This window comes from Bactrocera latifrons, unplaced genomic scaffold, assembly GCF_001853355.1.
Source record: "Bactrocera latifrons isolate USDA-ARS-PBARC rearing strain unplaced genomic scaffold, ASM185335v1 scaffold_14, whole genome shotgun sequence".
Lineage (NCBI taxonomy): Eukaryota > Metazoa > Arthropoda > Insecta > Diptera > Tephritidae > Bactrocera > Bactrocera latifrons.
Window position 1 is genome coordinate 1,200,994 of NW_017534852.1, and position 19,693 is coordinate 1,220,686.

The following is a 19,693-nucleotide window of genomic DNA, read 5'->3' on the forward strand; positions in this document are numbered from 1 at the left end:
CCATATCCGGAACCGGATCCCGGTTAAGGTTACGACTCCATTTGTGCTTCATGCTGTTCATTCAAAAAAAAAAAAATTTAATTTTTTCGACATTAATTTTATACTTACTCTCTCTCAACTTTAATAAAAGCTTTCAAACACATGCTCACTTACTGCATCAAAAATAAAAATACTTTCTTTTAAGCTTTCAAGCCATATTTCAACCAAAACTTTAGTCTGCACATAGAGTAATAAATGAAAAGCTCAACGCAAGAAATAACCTCAAACTGTGAAACGTTGGAAGCAAGTCTGCAATGAACCTTTACCCACATCCTTCACAAGAAACTTTCAGTAGCATTGAAATCACTTAAGCTTCTCGCACAATTGTCATAACATAAAGAAATATTTTAAAGTTTTCGAAAAAATATACACAATAAGCGACAAAGACTTCAAGGCTAGCCATATTTCATAAGCTCATATACGTAGTTCTGCAATACGAGTACAAGAAAGCGAAAGCAACAAACACTTAAGTGATTCATTTTGGAAGGTTGAGACGCACGATAGACACGACTCGTAGAAATTGCTCAATATAACAAAAGGCATTTCAAAACTTCCATGTAACCGCACAACAATAAATATTGCTAGTGGCAACAACAATCCTTTTCAACTTAGTTGCTTTTTATTGTTGTTGCAACTAAAAACTAAACATGCTAGCATTTGCCGCAGTCGAACAATCTCAAATTTCAATTACATTAGTGTTGTCGCAGTTGTTTTTGCAAAATGATCTCTGAGCTCAAATTGCGTGTGGATGAGTATTGAGATATCAGGCTTCCTGTGAAGAATTGTGAGCGTACTTTTCAATGAAATGTATGTACATATATTAGGGTAAACTTGTGTATGTCTATTTGTTCTAAAAATCTATCATTACTGAAAAGCGATCAAATATCTCGTTTGATAATACCGCAAACTGATGCGATTGCGATTTTGAGTTCTTCATCATCTACAATTCTATCTCCAGAGTCCTGATAGTACTTGAAATTTGCCAGTACCTAGTATATTCCTCCATTGGAAATAAATTCTCAATTCTTAAAAATATTGATCTCTTAACGTCTGAAAACTGCGCTGTAGATATCCCTCACTCCGTTAAACTAAAAGTCCTTGAAACTGATGAGGATAAAAGATCAAGCGACTACACGAGGAAATACCATGACCTTCGGCTTTAAAATCTCTCTTTTCGACCCGGTTTTAAAGCAATCAATATAAAAACGAGCTCGATCTTTCGAAACCAGTAGAGTTTTTCTTTTCAAGCGCCTTTAAAAATAAGGTTTCGCACCAACGAGAGTCCCACTTTGTCATTTACTCGCGACATGCATTTAGTCAAGTCTCAACTTTCGACCATGGACTTATCTCAATGGCTGTCTCAGGCTCCTCAAGTAAAGTAGATATTTTGTTTTCTTACAGCGGGTTCGAACTTTGCCTTCGATGCTAACTACCGGAGGTATACCAGGTCAGACGAACTGTACCAAACTTCATAGCTACGATTGGAAAATCTTCATTTTGAAGCCCTTTTAAATACAGCCAAATTGGCTATCCGAAGTCGAACTTTGTGTCTCTTTGTCAGATTTCTCCAGACCAATTGGATTTTTTAACCTTTACATAGTATAAGTTGTTGTTTATTCTCTTCGAACTGGTATTATATTAGTTGAGATTAATAAATGAGGAATGTACCGCGACGTTAGGTTTATTGTGCCCATATTATTATATTAGTTAGAAGATGGCTTTTGGGTTGGAGAGTTCATTTCCACGAACTGCTTTGATTACGGTTGTTTGGAAAGCACGATCTAGGCGTACGAATCCTCAATAAGGATGACTCCTCCATACCCAAAGTCATGTTAGCACTCAGAACCTCAAGTTTCACAGCAATCTTGAACTATTTTCTATCTAATAATAACAGAAAGCGGTTATGATACCCGGGTTTACTTTATTCCGTCCCAAAAAACCGTTTTTTTTCGAGTAACCCAAACTACAAGCTCTTACTTAGTAACTGCTCTCTGATGTGAAATCATATGCGGCAGCTGTAGAGATACTCATGATCTATAGACGTTCTTTGAGAATAGGATGGCGCTCAATGGCTCCTCCAAGAAAAAAAGAACAGAAAATATATAGCGAAAAATGCTTTAAGGAACTCGCTTATTTCAGATATTGCATCTCAGCTATCTACCAGTGAAAGACGGCAAATCGACCACTCCTTCAAACTCTTCATCTCGAATTCATGAAATTGCACTTTATTGGAAATTTTACAAGCAGATTATTGTGACATGCAACCGCACAAACACACACATATATCAGTAAACAACGCTCTTTGGTTTTTACAACGAATTTCTCAGCAGACATTACATTGTGCGCTATTGTTGCATGGCGACACTGTTATTACTGTCGTTGCCACCCGTTTCTCAGCGCTCTCGATTTACCAAACAGCCAAGAGCCTTCAGTTGTAACTGCGACACTCTTGTGTTGTTGCTGTACAACTTTGCATGCAATCAACGTAATTTTGTGGTTTCTTTACGGGGCTCTCACATTTGCTGTTGCGACTGCAGCCGCTTTTTACTTAATTTCTTTTTGCGCCATTAAGATATTTCTTACACGCTATTTTTCCTTTTAATATTTCCGCTTTGCTGTGTGTTATCCTTTGTTGCTGCCTCACGCCTACAGCAATGTCATCAAGTTTCTTAGAACTTTACGCCTTTATACTATCTGCCAGAGCGTCTTCGCACAGACAGTGCAACAATTCAACAATTTCGCATGTGTACAAATACCCTGAATGAAGTCTGCGTTCGATCTCATTTTTCATAATAACAGAAGCTAGTTGGAACTCTAAAGGAAGATAGCTGAGCTTTTTGACATTCTCAGAAAGTAGGGTGCTCATAATACCGTGTTTGTAGTTCCTTAATATCACATTCTCGAACTCCACTATACCGGGAAGTGGCCACGAAGAGCCGAGTAAAAGTATGGCTGAAAATCTCACTAGTGACTGTTTTCTTTTTCTACATTATTTGTACTAAAAAAATGTGTTAAAAACTTTTCTTATTGGGTCATTACTATCACGCACATAATATCTATATTCATAGTATGTGTATGTATGTATGTATGTATGTATGTATTGTGGCAGCTGCCTAAACAAAGTAGTTGTAATGAAACTCAACATCTTATGGTAGAGTGTTTACTGATCACATATCCATATATGCAAGTATGTGTATATATATGAGCAGCAATAGAAAGTAATTAATTACAAATATAACAAAGTGACAATTTTTCTTTTCCTCCTTTCAACCCTTTTGCACAATGTGCTGCATTTGTTTCACTAAATCGATTTTGTCTACAGACAGCTCAACTGTTGCAATTTCTAACAGCTTTTCTTTTGTCTACTATATACTATATACCATAAAGTTGGTTCATATGTAGATGTCTTTTTTAGAGACTGTTCATGACCTCCCTTTATATCAATAAAGGCTTTAACGATTTAAATTTTAAAGTAAGCAAGTAAATATTTTATTTTATTTTATTTGATTTTAATTTATTTGAGAAGTTATTTGGAAACAAGTCTTAATTCGTACACATCGTTTGGAAGTGGGGATGCGAATCGGACTTGATTAGGTTAGGTAATGAAATCAGGCTGATATATAAGCAGGCCGCCAATGGTCCCACTTGCACAGGAACGCCGGTCTTTTGTGATGCCCGAAATTCCCAAATAATGATAAAAATGATCGACGCATGCCAACAATACGCTTCGAGCCTAACATAGTCTTATCTAACGAAGGCCAGACAATGGGGGAGAATATTACAGTGTAATATTGGATTAGATTATTGTGTCGAAATTAAACTTGCTAAAAGCAAGTTATTCAATGGACGTCTTAGGTTTTACTATGGGTCAGATTGGTTACTCTGTCCCATAGAAACTGCTCTCTAACCAACGCTTACGAAGCTTACACGAAATCTATCGATTCAGTGCAGGAACGCAAGAAGCCAGTGAAGCACCGACTCGTTCCCAGTTTGACCGTATTGTGTTAAGCGCACATTTTTTGCAGGGTCTACAGCTATCTAATTTTCAGTGACTGCGCAATGGCAAAACCAGCAAAATAATGTAGTGGCTTGTTCATATTGCTATTGCTATTCCGTAACTAATTATTGAAGCAGCATTTCCAAGTTTCCAGTTTCCAAGTTTGCAGTAGTCCTGTTTATCAGGCATGCAGTCAAATCTACTGAAGATGTCGGTATATACCGTCTAGGATCCGTTATTTACCCAGTTTACATGACAAAAATAGCAACCTTCACAGGTGCTATGTGTGTTTTATTTGGAATGATATTCAACGCCGTTGTTGATTTTGTCCGTCGTGGTTATTATCTGGATGATTAACTATAGGGTGATCCATTTCGACACTCCCTACTTATCCTAAAGAAAAAAGACAGCAATTTCAAACTTAAAGGGGCATGTTTATTATCATTAGAAAAAAGATTGTTTGGCCTTTACTTTTTGAAGACTAGCTCTTTCAAAAGTTAGTCGCGGCTACGTCGCTTATGGTTCATCTATTGCGCCCGATTTTTGACGGCGAATGACACGCGTGATGTTTTTCTGCAAGGTCTGAAACGAAGCGGAATTGTCCGCATAGAGTTTAGTTCTTTCATATCCCCACTGGAAAAACCCAAGAGGTGAAATAAGCTGCTCACTGAAATGTTCTCCCAATAAATCCATTCATTGATGCGATGTGTAAGAATTAGTGCCGTCTTGTTGACACCAAAAGTCGCCGTGATCCCGAGCTTCAATTTGACTCATTAAATAGTCAGTTATCATGGTGCAATAACTGTCGCTATCGACGGTTATGGTCTCACCGGCATCATTTTTGAAAAAATATGGATCGATGATTCCCCCGGCCCACAAACTAAACAAAAACATTGGGTAAAATGGCAGCTCTTGAATCTCTTCATGTTGCTCTTCGTTCCAAATGTTACAATTTTCTTCTTTACATACGCATTTAACCAATAAGGAGCCCCTTCGCTAAACAAAAGTTAACTCGAAAACGTCGAATCTTCTTGGAAATCCGCAAGAGTCCATAGAGCGAAGCTTGGAAAGGTCGAGAGGCTTCAGTTCTTGCAAAAGTTGTATTTTGTACACTTTCAATTTAAAATTTCAGCGAAAAATGCGCCAAGTCGTTCCATAAGTCAGTCTGAGTTACCGCGAACGGAGTCGAATCGACGGTCTTCGTGCACACTCTCAGCTACGGCTGCTATATTTTCTTCACTGCGTGCTGGACGTGGTCTACTCAATCAAATATTATCCAATAATGAATACTGGGTCTCAGTATAGGTAATGGGCATCTTCGAGCATAAAAAACCTAATTTTATTTTATTAAAAATATTTCTTTTCACTGTATATTAATCCTCTTACTATATCAACTTGTAAGCCAAACAATCTTTATATTCGCAAAGCTAGCTATTATAGACAGCATTTCATTCATAGGTAAATTAGTCGGCTTAACCGAATACTTTGAGTGAATTGCTTTATTTATTATGCATATAGACTTCGATTCATTTATTTACAGAAATAAAGAGGAGGCGTGAAAAAAACACAAAGCAAAGCTAACTAGATTAAATATTGATTTATAATCGGACTAAATATTAAAATAAAAATAAAAAAATAAAATAAATAAAAAATTGCTCAAATCAAGCTGAAAGCCACTGTTAAGCCATAGAAATGAAGTAATTTTCATTTGTAGCGCGCCAAACAATGAAATATAAACGAGTTTAATTTCCAAATCTGCAAAAATATTTCACTTTTTCCAATTAATCATTTAAAATGGGAATCCGCTTAATGCTTGAATGGCTGATGCACTTTGTATGGGCGCGTCAATAACGACACCTGACAATGCCAGCGCACAAGTGGACAACTAGGTAACGAAGTGGCAACACCATCAACAAACCAACAACAACATAATAGTATTGGTGAGATTTGACATTAACACTGGCGGCTCGAAAGGATTGAAATCAGCGATGCAACTAATGTCATAGCAATTTTATTGAAATATGCATTAAATGACAAGGGGAGCGTACACGACGGGCGAAAGGTATGAAACGTGATGACGACCAACAGCAAAAACAATAAATCCCAAATGACCAGTGGCATGTTGATACGATTGGGCAAACATATATGCGCCGCAACTACATACGAGTATATATATATATATACATACCGTTATACTATGCATATATACCAGCATACCATCATCATATACCGCATAAGTATGTACGTACTCTTTATCGGCCACGCTGTTGGCGTTGAAAATGTTGCATCAATTACCTAACATGATTAGTGTATGGGGAGGTGTAATAACAACTAACAATTACAACAACAAGCATGCATAATAACAAGCGATAAAATATTGCAAACAGCCAACAATTCTCAAATGAATGCCTGATTGTACAGTGTTTGTTGTTGTTGTTGGCAGTAAATTATGTTGCACAGTTGAAATCAAATATATATGAAATGCAACACTGCAATCAGTAAGCGCAACAGTGAGTTATCGAATAGGTGGACATGAGTGGTCATAGGCTGACAATTGATTTATTATATAATGCATCACCAGCAGCTAACTGTGACTAATAAATGTCATAATGGGAGGTAAAAAGTAAATGCACATTTAAAACAAGAAAGCAAGTTAAATTCGATCGCTCCAAAGCTAAAATACCCTTTACAACTAAAGAAAAGTGTTCATACCAGATGAGGATTTTGATCGATCCATTTATATGCCTGCAACAAAATTTGTCGTCAAATAAAAACGTTACCATAAAAGAGCTTGATTTAGAGCGATCAGTTTGTATGGCCGCTATATGCTCTGCTAGTCCGATCTGGGAATATTTTTCATAAATTGTGTCTTTGCGTAGGATAGTAAACCATGCCAAATTTCATGAAAATATCTCGTCAAGTAAAAAAGTTTTACCTACAAGAACTTGATTTTATATTTATCCGATAACAACGATTACGTCAAATAAGCAACTTCTTCGAAAGAAAAGTATGTATGCAAAAATATCTTAAAGACTAAGGGACTAGTTCGCTTACATACAGATAGACATACGTGACTTAATCGACTCAGCTCGTCATGCTGATCATTTATAAATATATATTTTTTAGGGTCACCGACGTTTTCTTGTATTTGTTACAGACTCTGTGGCCTACTTCGTGACATACTTAATACACCCTGCTCAGGGTATAAAAATCTACAATTAACCACAACAACACAAGTTTTTGTAGAAAATGTCAGAAGTACACAAAATAATTTGACAGCTGTGACAATTGCTGGTGTAAACTCATGTGTCAATTGATTTGATTGGATCAATACTAAAAAAATTCAATGCTGGCGTTTGTGAGTTTGTGAGTTGAAGCCGAACTAATTGGAAATTTTGTTCATTTTTATACTCTTGTATGTTTCACCAAAAACTAATCGAGATAGGTATAGCATTATTTATATATAATTTATCAGGATGATGAGAGGAATTGAAATCCAGACCCATACCTCTCGCCTCAGACCTCTTTTAATTAACAAGCATTATGTATCAGAAGATATATCCCTAGCTTTAGTCCTACAAAGTTACAAAAGTATGAAATTGTTAGATTATACCCAAACTTAGCTCTTCCTTACTTGCTCGTCACCAAATGAGATGATGATGAAGACCATAATGAGAAGATGATGTGCACAGACCTTTTTACTATTCACAACCTATTCCGATATTCCGATTTTATAGACATTGTTGCCAAGGTTCCTATTCTTCTATATTCCGTACATATTGTTCTGGCTTTGAGGTTATTTGGTGTTTGAAAAAAGGCACCCAAGAGCTCCAGACCGTAGGCTATCACAATTAAGTCCTTCCTTCCTTCCAAATCAGTGGACGCATTCACCATCTGGTCAGTTTTATCCCCACGCTGGCTTAAGTTCTTTAGATTGAAAAATTCGAAGATGTGTAAGATAACAAGATCTGAAGTGTTTCTTTAGGTTTTCTTGCTTCAAGCGAACTTTGAAGAAGCTGAATGGTCTAAGGAAGCTTAAGAGCCCAATTATCTGTCTTTACATTATTCTCGGTCGCATCTAAGCCAAGTTCTGTAACAGGATCAAGTATAATACCATGCCCGCACTGACGCTGAGCCAGGCTTCAATGACGTGATGGTAAGAATGATTATTTCCGTGAAAATGTGATGAGTCCTTGATTTTAACTAAGTTCCTTTGAAGGGAATTTTTCACCAGCAAAAGCTTTCATCGTGTGTGTTTTTGTGTTCCCTAATGTTTTTGTGTTCCCTAATGTTGCCCGGATTGAATCCACCGTTGAGTAAAACTGGCTGCATCTGGGCGGTTCAAATAGGGAATACGTAGATCCTGACCGTCAATCCTAGCTTGGCTACAGTTGACCCCAGCTCATTGCGATTCAACCATGATCGCTTTCGCTCGATATTTTTTTTTCATGACAAGAATCATTCGGCTTGAAGAAGGATGCTCAATCGCAACACTACGCAGAGAAAGATCTGGTCCCTAGTGTCACTTTAACATCGGATATCTTTTTGTAATCAGCTTTATTTAAATGGCAACGGAAACATAATAACCTCAAAAGAGTCCATCTAACAGCTGAATCCGAATTTAAACATAAAAGAGCCTACAGTTCTGTGTAAAAAAATTTATTAGCCGTATCCATCTACTGGATAAAAAGCAGAGCTTTTCCAAACTACATAGGAAGCTTATGCAAACCTTTAAGACATCTAACATTCTCGTTAACTTCCTCTGCATTACGTTTGAAATTCAAATTTGAGTGTCATTCCAGCCTTTGTGTCTGTTTTATGCTCTTTTGCATTTAAGCTGTGATATATTGAGAGCTTTTGAATCAATTCATATTTTTTTAATTAATAAATAATACAATAATTTGCTAGTGCAAAATTCTACATGCGAAATAAAGCTAAGTCCACAAAAATCATTTCAAAACCGGAATGAATAGCGAAGAGTGTTAGAGAAAGACGAATTACTTGGCAGCTGACGACGTGTAATTGAAACCATTGAAGCGATTTATGAAGCTTAATAATTGACGACTCCGCCAATGGAAGACTTAGAAATACTTTCACACATACACACACACACACATACAAAAGACACATACACAAGCGCAAACAAGGCAATCAAAGCGTGCAGAACTCAACAGCGCGAACCAAACGCGCATCAAATGAGCGGAAACAATATGGCGGCCATAAATTGGCTGCTAGCCAGCACTGGCATTACCATTGCCATCGTCAGGCCACTGTCACACAAGCTTGGTCAAACGCAACTCACCGACTTAGAGGTCTTCTGCATCGCAGCGTTACCAACCGACCATAAGCTGCATGCATATTTACATGTGTATGCGTGTATCTGTGTAGAATGGTATGTGTTTGAAAGTTGTTCGCTGGTCAGCGGCTGAGTGCTGCAACTTGATGGCCATGCTCAACCAGCCATGTTATGGCATAGTGATTTATTTGCTTTACGAGCGCAAATGTAAGTCGACAACTGAAAAGTGAGATTATTGAGGGAAATTATTAATGACATAATGCTGATGGCAGACGCTCAATCGGCTTTTCAAGCAAAAACAGCAAGTTATATGAAAAGTGCCGTGATATGGGTGGGTGTTTAATAAATCCATGCGTATATGTACATATACTATATATGTATGTGTCTGGGTGTGATAAGTACGTTCTAGAAAAGCGTTAAATGTCACGAAGCAGTCAATTAAATTACAAAGATTAAGTGGTTTGTGAATGCAGACGTATTGGGTTTACGGCTTCGCAGCTTTTCCCACAAAGCTTTAAAATCTTTTGAAAAGTTTTTCAATTTTAAAGTGTATATGCATATGTTAAGAATTGCAAAAATTTAAATGATTGAAGTAAAATTATAAAACAAAAAACGCCTCATCAAAGCTTCGAAAGCTTTCAAAAACTTTTTAAATTTCTATAAAACTTATAAATTATAAAACAATAAACGCCACACATATGTAAGCTATGAAAACATATAAGCACTTTTTCAATTTTCATAACACTAATATATGTATAAGAATTTTATTTTTTTGTAAAGTTTTAATATTTTTGAAAGCTTTCCCTGTGACACAAAATCTTCATTAATTATTTCAAAACTTCTATTTAATTATAAAAGTTTGTTAAATATTTAAAAAACCTAAATAATTTCCAAAAACTCTCAAAGCTTTTCTATGACAAACTTCTTTTATGCTACTTAACGTTTGACATTTATTAGATATGCATAAATATAATTGCAAATATCGAAATAATTAAGAAATTGCGTTAAAAATCATAAAAAAAAGCTTTGAAAGCTTTCAAAAATTTTTAAATTTTAAGGACACTTCAAAATCGTTTCTATTAATTTGATGAAGATTTAAAAAGCTCGAAGCTTTTGTGTGAAAAGCTACGAAACTAATTGACATTAAAAAAACTTTCATAAACTATTGTATTTTTAACAACATGTATATACAAATATTTTATGCATTGCTAAATTTAAAAAAAAAAAATTAAGCTTTTGAAGTCCCACAAAAGCTTTCAAAAACTATACCAAGTTTTACAACCCTCAGATACATATAAATTATTTTAATCATTGTCAAAATTTAAATAATTTTTTCAAGCTTTCGAAATTTATGTGCGATGCGCTACGAAGCTTTTCTACGTACTACATAATTTTTGCCCTTTGAAAGTTACATACATAGCATTAAATGCCACGCAGCATAAAAATTAGCCACATAAATAAATCCCATTATAGTTTTTTTCCTGTCTCAACGCATTAATCTCGCTAAAACGCGCGGCATCACAAATCACGGACACTTAGTTTAACGTTCTAGGAATCAAAGGTCGCTATTGCACTGAAAAATTAGACCGCAACAATATTCAATTAAGGGTTAGTATATGCGAATTTTACTGCCTTAATTGCATTTCACGCAAGGAACTATACATTAAGTGGATTCCATTAATTTTCCACAAATGTAATTATGCTAATTTACCGCTAGAGTAAACCACATATGCAAATTATTCACAGATAAACTCAAATAAATCAGTAAATTAAATTTTGGTATGTGAAAGCGGATATAACTTCATTGCAGAGAGCAAGATATTGTAGCTGGCGCTAAATACATTAATATGATTTTCTTAACAAATATAAGGCCAATTGCACGGGTTTATTGTTGTTAACCAAATAACATTTCCTTATGAAATTTTAATCTATTAAACAAATCCAATTATATTCGGACCGGTACAAAAACTTCCTGTCTAATGCCCTTCAGAGCTTTATTCCTATTCAAAACTTTAACTAAAATGTGTTAAGTCGATCCATAAGAAGTGACAAGCTATTCTACCACTACTACTCATTAAGGTAGATAAATGGACGACTCACACAGGGTAAGTTTTTGATAACTTCACAACTTTCAAATGTCTTGTGTCACTCAAATACCTGTATTCGTAAAAATTGCACTCCCCAAAACACTTCTACAACATTTTTAACGATTCCATAGCCGTGAAAGCATTGGTAATACACAATTAAAATGATCTGTGGAGATCAGACTTCACTCGAACATAAAAATATCGTACCAATCTAGAAAAGAAAAAACAGTCCCGGTCATTTTTGTTTAGAGAGTAATTTTTTTAAAGATACTCCACATCTTCATTAGTGAAGTTGAGAGAGGTTTAAAAATTTTGTACTTCAAAAACTATTTTGCGTTTATTATTTCTTTTGTCATCATTTTCTTTCATACATACTGGCACTATGATTCACTTATAATATGGGAAAAAACGAATTTAGCACGCTAACAACCACACTATCAACGAAAGTGATATGCAAGTATAAGAATAAGAAAAGCATAACTTGACCGTGAAAATTTCAACAAATTAGATTCCTAACCATTGAGTTACTTGTGTAGAAATCTTAATGATGATTAAATGACATCAGCAGTTTCAATGGCTGCTTTTAAAGTCACCGAAATAGTGGACCATATTTTGAATGTGATCCATCCATTACTTATTAATAATAATCTCCTGATGTCTAGCATTTTAAACGTAACATGAATAATATTACCTGAAATTGTAAGTTTTCAAAGCAAGACCTTGCTCGTTGGCCAGCATTATTTTCACATCTTCATGGTTTTATTAGCCGTTGACTTCTAGTATATTAGATTGGAGTACCAAAAGAATTTGTTGATGTAGTTCTTGTATCACAAAAATAAATAATAATAATATTTAGAAATGCGAGCGGGCTCGCAGTTCTAAGTCAGATGGAAATTCGGACCAGTTACTCTTCCGTAAACCCAAATGTCTTGGAAATGGAGTTTTTTATAATTTAACTACCGACCTTCACGGGTGGATCTAATTTATAATCTGGCAACTCAGTTCTTTAACCGATGACCAGGCAAGAAAACGCACTCTTACCCAAGCTCACCAGGCTTGAAAAAATCGGTGTTCTCATGCGTTCTATGGACCTCACGCTAGCTCAACAAGCATTGGTCAGCAACTAGCACTTTTTCAAAGTTCCTTCTGTCCTAAAGCTGGCAATTGTAAAGGATTCCAGCTGGAGACTAACCTACACGTGTTCATGCAGGTAGATGAAAAATCTTCACGGATACAATTTGGAAAAGTTTCACTAAGCTGAGATCTCTGTAATGTTTTCAGCAAATTAGCAGAATTGTCATTAGCTGCCTCAACAAATTTATGACAGACCCAAATCGTTTTATCATTTAACGAGAGTTTTGATGACCCTTACTTAAGATATCGTGGCATTACAAAAGAACTTCGCTCTTAGCTATCAAAGTTTTGTCACAAAGAAAGGTCCTATTATCTAGCCTAATTCAGATCGTAAAAGAAACTAACTTCTTCATTTAGAATTCTTCTTGAGCAATTTTATACCATGGACATGATTGAATTTGCCACAAAGCTTGTAAAACCCAAAGAGAAACGTGGAAGACCCCCTAAAAAATATTATTTATAAAATATAAATGAAGTTGTTTTATTCATGCCTGTCATCTATAAGTTTGTTTGTCTGTATAGGGTGTACTTGGACCAATCCTTGAGTATTTGAGATAATTCTACAAGACTTGTGTGTGTCTTCTCAAGAAGCTGCACTTTTTTTGGAATCTCCGATATCGTTGAAGTATAGCTAATAGCTGCCAACCAAACTGGTATTTTTTGGAAACTTTTTTTAGTTGAAGGCACCTTTCGGAAATTTGACATATGTAGATTATTGTCAATGGCAGCGCTACAATCATTTAACAAATTATACCATATAGTTGTCATAAAAACTGGTATCCCCAATTCGAATTGAAGGCTATTTATATCAAGTAATGAGGCTAGAAAGAGCTCGCAAAACATTGTGTGTTGAATGCCGATTTTTGGCCGATTACGTTTTCATATTTAGTTCCACAAAGCATATATTTATTTGCTACAAGAAATGCATCCGAGAAAGATATTATAGCTTCTATACCACCGAAGTTGAAATTTTCTTTTGTTTTTCCAACGAATTGTTCAAAAAGTATTTGAAAGATATTTATTGACACTTATATGTATGTATTTTCGATCCCAAAGAAAATATATTCAAGGATTGACCAAACTTTTACAAATTCATCACAGATTTTTTATTTAGTCTGCTTGAGTTTGCTAAATAGCCAGAAGTCACTGGAAGTTAAATCAGGCGAATATTGACGAAAAACTCACGTAGAATCAATGCAATATGCGACGGTGCATTATCGTGGTGCAAAAACCAAGTGTTTTCTTCCCATAATTACGGCCTTTCTTAACAAATAGCATCGCGCAAACGACACAAAGCATTCTTTCTTGACAGTATGGCCCGTTGGAAGAAATTCGGAGTGTGTCACACAAAATTTAAGTGATTTTAGAACCAATCGTGTTTTCATTTTTCTTAGGACAAAATAATATTTCAAAATGGTTTTCACCGATCCTTCCGATATTCTAACGATGCCAGTAAGATCTCTGACTGTTAATCGTCGAGTCTGAATCAACAATTCTGTTATTTTTTTGACGTGATGATTCTGACGGCCAACACACTTACCCGCGGCAAACAATTTTCCAATATTCTGAACGCTTCGGCTCTATAAACTTGATTCCGTGGAAAAAATTTTACAAACCTTCTTTGTTGTAATATTTCACTCATCTTAAGAATTGCCGAATGCGCTTTATGTTCTTCAAAAAGGCAAGCGTATACTAAACACTAATGATTATTTTGATATGATATTTGACACAGCAATCACGCACAGATATTTCGACGAATGGATTTTCGCGCGAAATTTAAATTTACAAGTTTTGCTATTATTTGCCCAGAGTAATCTTAATTTATATGATAAAGTTGTGGTTTTCATTTACTTGTGTGATGTAACCATGCTATATAATAATTTCTAAAATAGTTTTAACAAATTTTTGAAAAACAACCTTAGATACTATTTTCGATAAGTGTCATATTTATATATTTAGAACTCTTGAGCAAAAAAACTTTTCAGTATAAATACAAATAAAGCTCTTCTTCATTCACTTAAGCCGTCGAATATTTTAAGTATATGCTAGATACATTTAATATCTGTTATATTTATAAATACTTAACAAACTATTAGTAACTAAGTAACTATATAATACATAAATATTCTTAATTAAGTCACACACGTTATGCGCCTCTAAGTATGCAATTAATTTTACGCTAAGCAGATTATCAGTTGAAATTACAACATTTATTCATGAGTGAATATTAGTGTGCCTCACATAACTGTTTTCAGAAGTGTCTGTATACCGTTCAATATATAAATGCATATATATAGTTTTATCTTTTTTCTATATATTTTTTCATCTACTTATACATAATATACGTGTATGTTTGTATATAATGGAAGATACTAACTAACAAAATCACATACATAAAATTCATTGAACCCAAAACAAATTCGTATGTTATTTACTATATTTAACTAAAGAATAATGCAAGAACAGAAACTCGACTGAACAAAATCACTCACAAATCCCCAAAAACCCAAATCCTTCACATAGCTTATCACACAGTTGGGCAACAAAAGTTAATCAGATTGCTGCTAATGAGCAATGAGTAATTTTGGTTGCCAGCAAAGTAGAAGCAGTTATAAAATATAAATATACATATATACATTTATTTGTTTAGAGTAAAATAAAACAAAACTAACAAATAAGTAGAGAAAGCAAAGCAAGGGTTTAAGCCAAGCAAAGAAAGGCGTTAAGTAAACATTAATATTAAATGAAATTTAGACAAAGCAACTAGCGAGTAGCAGGCAAATAAAAGTAAATACAATAAATGATAAAACGAGTTTCAAAGAAAATACAAAAAAAACGCTTACAAATAATTTAAAAAGAGAGCGCATTAAATTCTATAAAAACGCTATGATTATAATTATATAGCGCGGATGAGGGATTCGATGGCACGTATCACACCAACATTGTGGTCAAACATAACGGCAGTTGTCTGTACGTGCCCCCTGGTATCTTCAAGAGCACATGCAAGATAGACATCACGTGGTTCCCATTTGATGACCAACACTGCGAAATGAAATTCGGTAGTTGGACTTACGATGGAAATCAGGTAAAGTGTTAATGTACAACACATACATACATAAATGAATACATAACTACATGTAACATGCATATACACATCAGCAAAACACACACACTCACACATAATGAGGCAGGACAGGCAGCGCGCACACATGCATACATATATTACGGAAGGTAGCAAAGTCAGCAAAAGCTTAACTCACTAAAAACAACATTAACGCTTCTTTGAAAGCTCATATGAAAGTTCACATGAAAGCATACGCACTTGGGCGAATGCGTTTTTACATCCATTTTGACCATTTTTTTTTTATCATTTATATCTCTTTATATTATTATCTAGAACTACATAAGTATTAATTTTTAACTTTTATTGACATCCTTGAAAGCTCATATGATCATTCACACGAAAGCCCATGTTAAGCTCTAACGAAAGCTTTTTCACATCCACGGGCCATTTTAATTGTTTATTTTTAACTTGAATAATTTTATGACAAGCACACGAAAGCTCATGTGAAAGCTCGAACACACTTGTACGAAAGTTTTTTTACATCCAAGAACCATTTCAACTTTTTTTAACTTTAATAATTTTATGAAGACGCATATGAAATCTCATGCGAAAGCTCAAACGCATTTGTACGAAACTTTTTTAACATCTACGGACCATTTAAATTATTCTTTTTTTTTATTTCTTTATTTTAACTGTGATTTAAATATTTCGGTTCAGTAAATAATGATAAAGCTTTTCAAAATTATTATTAAATTTTATGTCATAATTATAAATTTTCTTGAAAATCATTTTATAGCAGTAAAATAAATTAACTAACAATTGAATCAAACAAAAACTATACGTCTATGTGTTTGTTGAACTTAATTCATACCATTCAAATACTAATTAAAGCTTCTTTAAAACCTATAGAGCTTTTAAAAAAACTTCGCTATAGAAATATTCTAATAATAAAAAACACCAAGAATTAATTCATAAAAACTGTTGATCAATTGAGTTTTAGCATGAAAGCCGCAAGCGTCCCCAAAGCTTATATTTTCCATTCTTAAATAATTTCTAAAAAATATCATATGATTATAATCTAAGTCAAATATTGCTAGTATTTTTTTTTAATAAAACTTTAAGTACTTGCGAGTAAGTTGAAAGCTTGGCTATTATAAAGCTTTTAAAAGCTTCCACTTAGTTTTAGAAGCGCTTACGAGTAAGTTGAAAGCTTAGTTGTTACACAGCTTATAAAAGCTTCCAAACCTCTTTATTAAAAGGCATCTTAAAACTTCCGAGCCCATTGGTTATTTTTTGTTAAATAGTCGAATTTCAGCTTTCCTTCGACTGATGGGGTACAGTTTCTGAAATATTTTATAATCGACAAAAAATATTTCAAAAATTAGAAAACTGATTCTGTAACTTATTTAACCGAAAATTTTCACTTCTTCTAAGATATCATCAACTACAACTCGCAGCATAAAAAATATATAAATAATTAGATGTAATTCTTTTCTCATATTTGATAGCATCTATCACCAACAGCTAACATTTCCATGAAAGCTCCTTAGTATAAGTCAATTTTCCAACTCATACTTGAAGCTTCTACCCAAAGCTTGGTCTAGAAAACTCTTTAGAAGTAATTTGGTATGCCTACTTCAAAGCTCCTGTCAATAAAATAACGCTTTTCCATGAAAACTCATTAGAAGTTACTTGGTTTACTCAAAGTTACAATTAATTTCATGCTTTCAGCAAAATTAATAATAATTTTGAATTAAAAAGCTCAGAAAAGCTCCTTAACAAGTTTAAACGAAAGTCCTTAAAAGCTTTGGTTCAAGTGATTGAGTTTCCTCAAATAAAACTAAAAAATACAACATTTTGCTATTTAAAATAAAAAATTTAAAAGCTTTCATAGCATGGTTGATCTATTAAATATTACCCTTAATTTGTAAATGCCTTAATTTTCGAAATTAAATCACTGCTAAGAAACCTTGAAAAATATTAGCATTTAAATAACCAACATATAAGTTATATAAAAAAAACTACATTTTTATGAAAAAATAGTTTTTAAAAAATTTAGTGATTATTATAATTTTACAAAAAATAATTAAATTGTAATAATTATTGTATTGAAAAAATGTAGAAAAAATGTTTTGAAAATCTTTCCCTTTTCTATCTTTATCTATCGAGCATTTATCAATTTTAATTTATGACACTTGAAACCGTTACTCTAACTACTTACTGCTATAAGCTACTACCACAAACTCCGACCCTTAAAAGCTCTGCAGTCGTTAAACACTCACTACTCAGTCTGTAGTACAAATGCTTATTTTTCTCTACTACCTTTTCTTAAGGGTTGTCATTGCCCTCTCCCGCTACCATAACCTCAAAACTGCTACAGCATTGATACTTTTAGAAGAAAAACTACACTTTATCCTACATTATATAGTATAACTTAATGGTTACCCACTACTTTTTTCGTAACTACACAACTTTTACAGTTATTTATAATTTTATGCTAAATAAATATACTGCAAACAAACTTGAAACTTGAAAACAGTTCACTGCGTTTTTGTGAATTGCAAAACCAAAACACAAACAAAAACAAAATATATGAAATATTAAGTGTAAAAAATCGGCCAACTGCTTAAAAAACTATAGGGTGTTGACAAAAAACTCTCAAGCCTATGGGTCTGATAGTTTTCTGTTGACGTCCAACACACACAACCGAACAAGTGTGTAATGAAAGTTAGGCAAACGCTAATTGGAATCATGTGTGAAATACGAATTTTTTCGAAAAGAAGTTTCATAAAAAAATACTTGCATAAAAAATCAATTATGTGTATCGAAAAAATTTCAATTTCAACTATTTTGCATGGAGAGAAGAAAAATATATCAATTTACTAAACCGCATCCAAATTGTTTGCAACAAAAGATACAAAAAGAAACACAAGTGAAAATTTGGACGTACGTAACGACTCTTAATGAAAGACAAACAAATTTTTTACTGCTCTCCAAAGGTGGAAGACGCGAGTATAAGCTACAAGTAACTTACGCTTAACTTGCGCTCTCGCTCTCTTCTCACATACTTTTCGTTTGCGAGAGCAGTACGAACGTCTACTGGTGTATACGTAAAGCAAAAATATTAGATTGCTTAACACCGTACCACAATGCACTAAAAAATCACCCTATACAAACACAAACAATATTTTAAGAGCGCATTCTTTATCTTTAAATAAATCGAAGGTAGACATTGCAAAATCATAAGTAGACTCACTCTGCAGACACACTGGCTACAACAGCTATTTGACAGCTGCCTTGACAGTTGTACGAGAAATTTATTGAAAATAAATAATATTTGAAATGAACTATATTATTATATACTACATTATTCATATAAACAATTTTCATAAATATTTTTGTATATAAAAGAGCTTAAAAATCTTAAATTTTTTTAAAATTAAATTCAATAATATATTATAAATTCAAAACTATTGCTGCAAACATTTAAAATATTTTAAAATGCTTTATAAATATTCGAAATAAAGTGGTTCAAAAATCTTTAAAAAGTTAAATTTTTTTGTTTTTGAAAAATGTTCAAAATGTAATAACATATTTCCTTTTTAATTTTTGGAAACATTTTTAAAATATAATTCCTTGGAAAACAAAAAAAATAATAATTTCAAACTATTATGGCAAACATTTAAAAAACTTTGAAAATTCTTTAAAAAAAATGCTTAGAAATCAAAAAAGAAATAATTTCAAAACTATTACTGCTAAGATGTAAAAATATTGCCAAAAAAAAAATATTCGGAAAACCGTTTTCAAAAAGTTTAAAAAAAAATTCAATACTTCAATTCAATACAATACAAATAATTTCAACTTTTTGGTGTTTTTGATAATTTTAAATATGCAATTGCTTAAAAAAAGTTAAAAAATATTCGAAATAAAATGATTTCAAAATCTTAAAAAAATTAAAAACCCGTTTCAACGATTTTCTAATTTTTGTTTTCGATTTTTTTACAGTACTTAGGTATAAGTAGGACTTTCTTTCAACCATCGACTGACTGCAACTGTTTGTACTATCCAGCGTGCCA

The 19,693-nt window shown here is 33.5% G+C and overlaps 1 protein-coding gene across 1 annotated transcript in view; it reads left to right on the forward strand.

Annotated features, from left to right (window-relative positions):
* Window positions 1-19,693, forward strand: part of LOC108965364 (neuronal acetylcholine receptor subunit alpha-7) — a 203,608-nt gene that overhangs the window by 124,022 nt on the left and 59,893 nt on the right. Inside the window, exon 5 of the mRNA XM_018927711.1 lies at window positions 15,458-15,638. Within this exon, the coding sequence (XP_018783256.1) occupies window positions 15,458-15,638 (181 nt within the window). The remainder of the gene's footprint in view (window positions 1-15,457; window positions 15,639-19,693) is intronic.